Genomic DNA, 8,967 nt, shown 5'->3' on the forward strand with positions numbered 1-8,967 from the left:
TTCACGTAGCGCGCATCTATTGTGAAAGCCAACCGGTCAGTCGTCCTCAGCCGCAACTCCACCTGCGGCACAACCAAATTCGACGCCACAGCCTCCGCTTCGGGTATAGACGACGACACAACAACCTGCTCAAGAAGGAAACTATGGTTGTTACAACTTTTGTTCGTGGCTTACTCAGTGTAAATCATATTTGTGCATATACAATTCGACATTAACACCACCCACACAGGCATCATGCAACTCCGAATATATGCTATGTACCGGCGGACTCTTCAGCGAGGTCCTGACTGTCATTGTAATCATCTGGAGAATCATTGGTCCAGCAAGCCAATTGGTTGGTACGTGCTGCAGAGAGACGTGGAGCCACACTTGTTCACTAAACATCACCAGTCACCGATGAGTCTTCAAGCTTTCCTGGGAAGCACCTGTGCACCTTCTTCGGGATCAACACAGATTTCACCTATTTGTTCATACCCGCCTTTTGCTTCGAGCTATTGCTCTTCTTCTTGGCCATTACTAGTAGAGTTTCTCTCAATAATATGAGAGAAAGGAAGGCCACCCCTGGTACCTCCAGCTTGCGCGTAAATTCATGAGCATACTCGTGCGAGACAGCATTCTTATTTCTTCATGTTAGCATCATCTTTTTTTCGTACGTTCCCAATCACCGGTTGATAATTGATCTATCTGGAACCCTGGCGATGTGCGTTATCGTCATGAGCCTGTGGCGGAATGCAGCTGTGAGATTTTTATTGGGTCATTTTTGACGTGTTATCATCGATCCCTGCACGCAATCAGGCCCTACACGCAAATATATCTATCCGTTCATCATGCTTGTTGAGACCGTAATTGGCACCCGCATGGTAATCGACTTCAAGGAACATTGTTCTCACCGGTTGAGCTCGGAACCGATCATGATCGGTCAACATACTTCGCAGGAGTCGGCGAAGAGTCTGCGCGCCAGGTTACGAACCATGACCAGTCGAACGAAGGTGACGAAGAGATGCAGCCGGTCAAGAGTGATGAAGAGAGTACCGAGGTCATCACTTATGAGGAATTATAACTTTTGATTGCTGCAATTCATATACATGTACAAAGCACCGAGTCCGTATGACCGGTGTAAATGCAATATAAAGTACTGGATATTACGATGCAAACCATTGCTGTCTGCGCTCGACACTGACGCTCGGTTAGTATTTGAGCCCGAGTCTGAATTAGGCACAGGGAGGTGCAATAGCGAGAGTCCTCGTTGCGATTCTCTCAGTCTGGGCGATGTATTGCCCAAAAACATTATCCAGAACCTCCTCTCGTTGGCCTTATATGAAATACGAGGTTAGCCTAGGAGCATATCAGATTACAAAGAGAAAGTAGAAAAAAGACTAATACAAAATTTGTACAAAGTCCATTGCACTACAGTCTAAACTAGTTACCAGTGTCACCGTCAACTAAAAAAGAAACTGAACGCTATTGTAGAATGAAACTTTGAAATGAATCCCCTCTAACTTTGGACGAGGAAAGGGAGAGACGGTCTTTTCATATGAGCGGGTCATCTAAGATTGAACGGGGAATAGTTGTAACCATCGCAAAACACCAATATGTCGAGTGCAATGGGTTCAGTAGATGCCAGGTATCAGTCGGTACCTGACCACCTTCGCCCACCTCGCCCACTCGTCTCTGAAAGCCGATTTCAGTGCTTCATCCTCTTCGCTGACCCTAAACACGATGTTGATCACAAGAAGCGTGATCCCCGCAAGCCATGACACCACAGCCAATTTGAGTCCAGGAATATCTAGAACTCCGGAGTGTCTAAGCCACGAAGTGGGCGATCCGTGTAGCATCACTATCCCAATCATCTGCATAATACCCGCTGTGTATGCTGGATGGCGTATGACAGCGTATGGTCCGGTCGTGACAATATGATGGCCTTTGCGAACACTGAGTTCGAATGTGAAAAAGCGACCGAGGGTGCGATAACACCACCAACGGACGAGACCCCCTGCGACAGCAAGTGTGGTGCCCAAGATGAAAGGGAAAGTGATGGGCGTGTCACGAATCCCGTGACCGGCCGCGTGTTGTGCGATGGCTTGTATAACGGACAAAGAGTCTGCTGTCTGAGAGGCAATGATAACGAGCTCTGCGACAGAAACAATCCAGTAGGCTGTCTAGCGTATCGTTGTATAGAAATAGTCGTGGACAAGCAGTAACAACACTCACTTTCATAATAGGAAACCCGTGCATAATAAACCGAGTGAACACCCGCTCATTGAACGTTTGGGGAATAGTCTCTTCACTCGAGGCGATGTTCGGAGGTGTAAACGATACGTGCTGCGTGATAGCAGACAAGAGAATAAATGGAACTTTGAGAAGTGATGCCATGTTCATGATTAACGATTGACCTTTCAATGGTTACTTTTTATGCCCGTACGGCCACTTCGTGAGTACCCACTATACTGCTGTCGAAGTCGGTGGATATTTTGCGTCATTGATCTCTGCGGAAAGAAATCAACTCCGCACCAGCATATAAAACGGAGGAAAAGATATGCCTGTATTCGAGTTAGGATCCCGGAAATCAGAGGTATATACTAGTAGTTGTTTCCCATATCGGAATCGCCTCGCCCTTGGTGGTTCTAAGGGGAGTAGGATTCTCCATGATTAGTCTCATGATAACGGCGGGCCTGAGTCTCCCTTTATCACTCCATTTGTCACGGTATACTTCAAGAAAAAACCATATACGCACTTGTAACCTCGAAAGGCACGATGTCCGGTCATCGAAGTCGATAGCAATTCTGCAAGAAAAGAACATATATGAGCTTCATATCAACATAGAACTAGAGGAAAGGACATAATAAAAGAATCTTGTATTTGAGCAGTTGGGGTCCTCAGCGCTCAGCGGTCACAGGTATACACGTGGTTGTTTCTCATCCTCGGTGGTGTCAAGGGGAGCGGTATACTCCATCATGGATATGGCCCGGCCACTGAGCGAAACTGCCACCCGAATTTCCATTCGTATGCTGGAAGAAGTAACCATAACCGCCGCACTTAGCCTAGTACAGTCTCTCGTGAACACTGAATCCTCCATATTGTTACCGTTCTTGAATATGACTCGGATGTGTATAGGATACCAAGCAGTCAGTTCCGAAGAGTGAATTCAAATGAGTCCGTGACATTGCAGTCGTGAGAACTATAGAAGTATGTAATTCTGCTCCTGTTATCTACACTGCGAAAAAATCGAATCGTCGGTATATGGCCATGGATGTATGCAAGTAGATCACAATGAGGAGGTCCCAGGGTGTTCGGACAGCTGTTTGGAGTAAGTCATAATACTAGCGCAAGTACCAATGTTATTGCTTTCAGCTATCTCATATTGAGCGTCATGCAGGTTGCGTTGCTACTATATCTAAGCATTTTCCTGCTGATACTCTCACCCATGCCCACAGCATGATGAGCCATAGCGTGATGTAGATGGAAGCCGGTGGCATAGAAGCACTGCAATATCCTTCGTCGTCATCCAGTAATGTGTCCTGGTTCCCCAACTGGTCAGGCGTCGCTGAGTCCCACCTGTTTTACTCCAAACTGTCTATTCTGTAATGTCCAGGCCAACGTCTGTCTGGATGGGGGAAATGACCTGGATACTAATCTCACGATGCCGAGCCTACAATGTGGTCACATCAGACCGTTCCTGTGTTCAAACAAAGAACGCGTACCCGTGTCACAGTAAGCCGATACTGTTCCAAGAATATACTGGAGCCAGCTGTCGGAAATGGCGTACGACAGACCATTGCGATGTATGCACGATTCGAGAAGATGTCTTCACCAAAGGAGTCAATCATCTGACCCGGCTTGCAAATGCGAAGATCCGGTGAGTCAGGATCGTTGACACTTTCCGAACGAGGAATGACTCGCTTATTGAAGTCCCAGATATGCACATAGAAGTAACCCTCACTGGAGAGCCCTTCCAGTGTTTGACCAGGATCACGAATATGATCTTGGGGAAGAGCATAGGCCATTTTGCTGCCAAACACGCTAATATCGTAGCTTTCGTGGTGCGGAAAGTAGTACGCATACTGAGGTCCCCAATATGACCAGGGAATCTCGACGAGCATATCTGAGCGCAGGGCCGTGTCAGAGAAGATGGCCATATCGATGACTAGGATGGCATCCCCCGCTTCGGAAAGAAACTCTAAAACCATAATCTGCGACTCCAGGGAGGGCACATAGCTCGGCATGAGTCCTGGGTGTGCTGCTTTGCCATGCAGTGACGGGTGGCCATGAACAATGATTTCCGAGTCGTTTAATGATAGATGGAGGATCTTGGGAAGGTGATATATGATTCGGCACTGAGGCGGCCCATCGAGCCCTTGTAACGTGTACAAGTATATCGATTCTGGGCCAATGATGACAAACTTCTGTTCATCCACTGGATAGAAGAGATCTAACTCGCAGAGATGCAGTTGACATAAAAAATGCTGCTTATGCTGAGTAGCAGAATTTTCACAAACAGAGGGAACTCACCCTATTCACATATCCCTTCCTCCAATCGATCACTTGTATGAACATGCCGGACACAGGCTTAGGATGGCGGCGATCACCCGTGTCCTCTATGTGATAGAGGATAAATACGTGATCACCGCAGATTACAGGCGGTGACAAAATAGCACGGTAATAGCCAGGTGCATCCGAGTCAAAGGTGTGCTTGCACTCCAAGGAAGTGCACGCAGCACTTGGATGTGGACACTGGGATGAAGCCAGTAGGAACTCCACCCAACAGACATGGTAATCTTGTTTTGCATCGGTCACAGTGACAACATCATCAGGCTCAGAACGCACAACCATAAGATCCTGCAGAGGGTCGAAGGTAAAAAAGCCCTCGACATCACCGATAGACCACGTCCGGGAGAGTGTAGGATTCGTGCCACAACCCTGAATGTAGAATTTGTCTTCGTCCAGCGAGTGTGACCACCAAAGCCCACATTTCACATCTTGGATCGCCGGTAACATGCGTTCCCATGTGGCAACAGTAGTGACCACTGTTTCAAAGGTAGTGGACGCATGGAAGTCGGATTGCCACAAAGATGCTAATTTCTTGAGCGAACACAGAGTCTTTTTGGAAACGCCGGTCGAATTCATGGTAGCGGCCCCAGTACTAGTCAAGCCCTGAGCATAAATTTCAAGCTTGTATTGAATGTAGACAGAATTCCGGACCACAAGCCACAAGATATTGCATGTCTAGCATGATCAGACATTAGCCCTGGAGAAAATTGTGGAACTACGGGGAAAAGCGAACCATTGCACAGCGACTAATGTCCCTGGGGTTAAGAAGGATTAGAATGTGACATATGAGCTCTGTAGGAAGCGACAAGAATCCGACCGCCATAGTCATGGTTGTAGGATTGAAGAGGGGACTTCGAATTTGAAAAATTTAGGAGGCCTCTCCTCTCAGAATCCGACTGCGGGTTATCACACTTGACACTAGAGTCTTGAGTGGACAAAATTGCATCGAAGGTAGAAGTAACAAAACAAATTTCATCTGAAAACAAGCTCGTTGTTGGCCTGAGCAAGTTAGTACACCGCCTCAAGCCAATGAACAACTCGGATGAACGTTCCGGCGTACCCCCGCACAATTAAGTAAGCAGCCCTGAACAGGTTGTCTGGCAACACTCTCGGGGATGGGAATATGGCGGATACGACTTCTCCAGGACATAGCTCCAGGCCTGAGCCTCCGATATGTGCTGACCATACCTCAAGTTGACTACTTAGCCATATCATTACAGCAGGAAACCGTGACTCGACCCCAAGTACCCCGCTCGACTAGGTCTTCCTCCCCAATATTGCTGACACAACTATCACAGCTCGAAGCTATGTCTAGAGCCTTGTGGGAGTGGTGATCGATTGATCGAGGAGATCCGTGTGGCGGGGATTTTCCAGGTAAACCTTGTGCTTGCAAAGGGCGCAGATGTTAACGATACGTACCTTCCCAGTCATATAATCCTTCGGCGCTGTCTGTACTTTGTTATCTTTCCGGGCGTTCCCACCCGTCCTCGGCTAATTGCTCCTAGAACTTCCGCGTTCCCTCACCCTGCAGCGATTGAGATCATTTCGATGCAACAACGCCCAAGGCGCAGTTTCTTCGCGTGGAACACAAGCCCGCAACAGTCTCTGCTGGAAGAGAACAACAACATGTAGGTGGTGTGTGAGGTGCTTTTTATTCCGCCATATGCATAACCGAATCTTCCGAAGGTTCACGTAGCGCGCATCTATTGTGAAAGCCAACGCTCAGTCGTCCTCAGCGGCAACTCCACCTGCGGCACAACCAAACTCGATGCCACAGCCTCCGCTTCAGGTATAGGCGACGACACAGCAACCTGCTCAAGAAGGAAACTATGGTTGTTGCAACTTTTGTTCGTGGCTTACTCAGTGTAAATCATATTTATGCATATACAATTCGACATTAACATCACCCGCATAGGCATCATGCAACTCCGAATATATGCTATGTACCGGCGGACTAGGCGGATACTCATGATATTGGTCTTTGCTTTCTTTAGCGAGGTCCTTGACCGTCATTGTAATCATCTGGAAAACCATTGGTCCAGCAAGCCAATTGGTTGGTACGTGCTGCAGAGAGACGTGGAGCCACACTTTTTCACTAAACATCACCAGTCACCGACGAGTCTTCAAGCTTTCCTGGGAAGCACCTGTGCACCTTCTCCGGGATCAACACAGATTTCACCTATTTGTTCATACCCGCCTTTTGCTTCGAGCTATTGCTCTTCTTCTTGGCCATTACTAGTAGAGTTTCTCTCAATAATATGAGAGAAAGGAAGGCCACCCCTGGTACCTCCAGCTTGCGCGTAAATTCATGAGCATGCTCGTGCGAGACAGCATTTTTATTTCTTCATGTTAGCATCATCTTTTTTTCGTACGTTCCCAATCACCAGTTGATAATTGATCTATCTAGAACCCTGGCGATGTGCGTTATCGTCATGAGCTCGTGGCGGAATGCAGCTGTGAGATTTTTATTGGGTCATTTTTGACGTGTTACCCATTGAATGTCTAATTTAGACATAATAATGGAGCATTAGTACTTTAGTGCTAATTAGTTCTAATTAGTTCTGGATTCTTCTAATTAGCTTAGGAGGCTTTTCCTGATGAGGGAATTTCTTCTGTAGGTTTGGAAGAAGCTGTCATCATTATGGGAGGCAGAGACAGGAAGGCCAAGACATGCAGATTACATATTTTTCGCTTATGATCATAACCTCTGGTGCATGCGGCTGCCTCACTGAAGTACTGTTGACAGTGCCAAGATCGCACTATATCTGGATCACAGCCTTTTGAATTTCTTTCATCAATCATCCAAGAAGCGCGGACTACATCATCGAAGCATGCAAACACATGACTAGTCGACCAACGCGCAGAATCAGCTGTCCAGGCACTTTTACTGATTCTCGTTGTATTTTAACATCAGTCATCAAGCTCAAGGACTAGTTTGGTCGCTAGTCATTCTGGACAATTTCACCTTGCCACGTAGTTCAAGCGTGGGTGCTTCGTTCCAGTAGTGATACAACAAGAAATAGGTTTGTCTAGACCTTTTAAATACACTTCGAAACACAATATGTTGAATAAATACCATGATAGATCTTCCACCAAATTTCTCCTCCCTGCAGACCACTCAGCAAGCATTTCCCTACACAGTACTGCTAGTTGATACATGTACATGCTCCTGGAAAACAATCGAATTCATGCTAGTTTCTGTGTCGGAGGATACCACAAGTTTGGCGTGGTATTCTCGAACGCTAAGGATGAGGCGTGGTCTCAGCACAAACATCTGCACGACCAATAAAATTTGAAGAGTACCAAGGAGTATCTGAGCTCCAATAGAATTCAAATTCTACAGAAATGATGAGCAGTGGTTACACGCAGATGTTAGCGACAGGTCAGCGTACTGAGATTTCTGGAGAGAGATAAGCAAGCTGGAGGCAAGAGACGCCAACAAAGCTAACATGTGCGAAACTTGAGCAGAAAAATATAACCACGTTCACATTACAAGCTCACCTTGCAAAATAAAGAACGTGAGATTGTACCAGCACTCTGACACAGTCCCCGATGGTCGATCCTGTTGATGGGCTGAGTTGTCGCAGCTCACGGAAGTGTTTCACAGCAATCCAAACTGAAAGACACAATGTGAGGACCTCCCAAATAGTGTTGAGTATCCAAATGATCGAAAACAGAAGCTGCTCGTCCCCTCCATATTCATAGCTGCACATATATATACCAGAGAGTATCATCTCCTCTGGTGTTTGTCCAATGAGACGTGTTCTTCAAGTCAACAAGTAAAGCTTACCTGCTACAGCATCATTGAGTGCTATTGCCGCCATTGCTCTGCAGGCAATGTTTACAGCCAGGAAGATAATAACAAGGAACATAAGCATTGCTCTAGACCCTTGATACATGGCATGCAACCGAGCAATCATGATGACTTGCATCATGTGTCAGTCAGGTCCATATCACAGAGGTATTGCACCTGGGTCACTTACCGCCCAACATGGCAGTCAAGGCCACATTTGTCGCATTCACTGCGTAGTACGTCATATTGCCTAAAGACTCCCAATTAGTAAACACCCTCGCATCAGTATCAAAAATTCTGACTTACACCTATTGAGTCATTATGTTGAGTCAAGTTCAATGGTTGGAATCTCACTCACCCCTACATATGAGTGTATTGATTAGATGGCAATGAGATGGTTGCAGAATACTTACTGCATCTGTCAGCGATACCGATGGCATAGTTGCTGTGTCTCACTGGTCAGAAAAATGAAATATAGCGCATATGAAACATATGCAGAAGATTGACACTGGTAGTTGTCAGAGATGAGCTATTAGCACAGTGCAAAGTTGTTGATCTTGACACATACAAAGAATACGGTATTCCAATATAGCGTATCTAGAACATTCTGAAGTCAGCACAAGTTG

The 8,967-nt window shown here is 46.5% G+C and overlaps 5 protein-coding genes across 5 annotated transcripts; 2 read left to right on the top strand and 3 right to left on the bottom strand.

The window, feature by feature from the left end:
- Positions 1–160: 160 nt before the first annotated feature.
- Positions 161–1,091, top strand: F5147DRAFT_699467 (uncharacterized protein). Its single transcript, XM_041437624.1, is given in 6 exon segments — positions 161–180; positions 235–257; positions 277–338; positions 391–581; positions 840–918; positions 939–1,091. The coding sequence occupies 5 exon segments, from the start codon at positions 235–237 to the stop codon at positions 1,058–1,060; spliced, it is 477 nt and encodes a 158-aa protein (XP_041292002.1). The 5' UTR covers positions 161–180; the 3' UTR covers positions 1,061–1,091.
- A 337-nt stretch (positions 1,092–1,428) lies between these two features.
- Positions 1,429–2,540, bottom strand: F5147DRAFT_753734 (uncharacterized protein). The gene is made up of 2 exons (XM_041440261.1): positions 2,212–2,540; positions 1,429–2,159 (listed from the first exon to the last, which is right to left on the bottom strand). The coding sequence occupies exons 1-2, from the start codon at positions 2,377–2,379 to the stop codon at positions 1,611–1,613; spliced, it is 717 nt and encodes a 238-aa protein (XP_041292003.1). The 5' UTR covers positions 2,380–2,540; the 3' UTR covers positions 1,429–1,610.
- A 924-nt stretch (positions 2,541–3,464) lies between these two features.
- F5147DRAFT_220932 (uncharacterized protein) lies at positions 3,465–5,489 on the bottom strand. Its single transcript, XM_041428672.1, has 3 exons — positions 5,282–5,489; positions 4,510–5,223; positions 3,465–4,463 (listed from the first exon to the last, which is right to left on the bottom strand). The coding sequence occupies exons 1-3, from the start codon at positions 5,375–5,377 to the stop codon at positions 3,666–3,668; spliced, it is 1,608 nt and encodes a 535-aa protein (XP_041292004.1). The 5' UTR covers positions 5,378–5,489; the 3' UTR covers positions 3,465–3,665.
- Positions 5,490–6,099: 610 nt separating this feature from the next.
- F5147DRAFT_220896 (uncharacterized protein) lies at positions 6,100–6,967 on the top strand. The gene is made up of 4 exons (XM_041428671.1): positions 6,100–6,176; positions 6,285–6,411; positions 6,464–6,601; positions 6,658–6,967. Exons 2-4 carry the CDS (start codon positions 6,378–6,380, stop codon positions 6,858–6,860), a joined length of 375 nt encoding a protein of 124 aa, XP_041292005.1. The 5' UTR covers positions 6,100–6,176; positions 6,285–6,377; the 3' UTR covers positions 6,861–6,967.
- Positions 6,968–7,681: 714 nt separating this feature from the next.
- Positions 7,682–8,586, bottom strand: F5147DRAFT_837659 (uncharacterized protein; the record flags this gene model as incomplete). The annotated part of the gene is made up of 5 exons (XM_041444086.1): positions 7,682–7,885; positions 7,941–7,992; positions 8,050–8,287; positions 8,339–8,473; positions 8,532–8,586. 5 exons carry the CDS (start codon positions 8,584–8,586, stop codon positions 7,682–7,684), a joined length of 684 nt encoding a protein of 227 aa, XP_041292006.1.
- Between the last annotated feature and the right edge of the window lie 381 nt (positions 8,587–8,967).

The sequence above is a fragment of the Suillus discolor genome (genome assembly GCF_016758755.1).
Source record: "Suillus discolor strain FC423 chromosome Unknown F5147scaffold_33, whole genome shotgun sequence".
NCBI classification, from domain to species: domain Eukaryota; kingdom Fungi; phylum Basidiomycota; class Agaricomycetes; order Boletales; family Suillaceae; genus Suillus; species Suillus discolor.

Bases quoted from the DNA above. Each gene is read 5' to 3' on its own strand.
- F5147DRAFT_699467 (XM_041437624.1), top strand. From the start codon at position 235: ATGCAACTCCGAATATATGCTAT. The intron at 339-390 runs GTACGTGCTGCA...AAACATCACCAG, and splicing joins TCCAGCAAGCCAATTGGTTG to TCACCGATGAGTCTTCAAGC. The intron at 582-839 runs GTAAATTCATGA...ATGCTTGTTGAG, and splicing joins CTGGTACCTCCAGCTTGCGC to ACCGTAATTGGCACCCGCAT.
- F5147DRAFT_753734 (XM_041440261.1), bottom strand. From the start codon at position 2,379: ATGAACATGGCATCACTTCTCAAAGTTCCATTTATTCTCTTGTCTGCT. The intron at 2,160-2,211 runs GTGAGTGTTGTT...ACGATACGCTAG, and splicing joins ACGGGTTTCCTATTATGAAA to ACAGCCTACTGGATTGTTTC.
- F5147DRAFT_220932 (XM_041428672.1), bottom strand. From the start codon at position 5,377: ATGACTATGGCGGTCGGATTCTTGTCGCTTCCTACAGAGCTCATATGT. The intron at 5,224-5,281 runs GTTCGCTTTTCC...TGATCATGCTAG, and splicing joins ACATTAGTCGCTGTGCAATG to ACATGCAATATCTTGTGGCT. The intron at 4,464-4,509 runs GTGAGTTCCCTC...CAGCATAAGCAG, and splicing joins GGAAGGGATATGTGAATAGG to CATTTTTTATGTCAACTGCA.
- F5147DRAFT_220896 (XM_041428671.1), top strand. From the start codon at position 6,378: ATGGTTGTTGCAACTTTTGTTCGTGGCTTACTCA. The intron at 6,412-6,463 runs GTGTAAATCATA...TCACCCGCATAG, and splicing joins TTTTGTTCGTGGCTTACTCA to GCATCATGCAACTCCGAATA. The intron at 6,602-6,657 runs GTTGGTACGTGC...AAACATCACCAG, and splicing joins TTGGTCCAGCAAGCCAATTG to TCACCGACGAGTCTTCAAGC.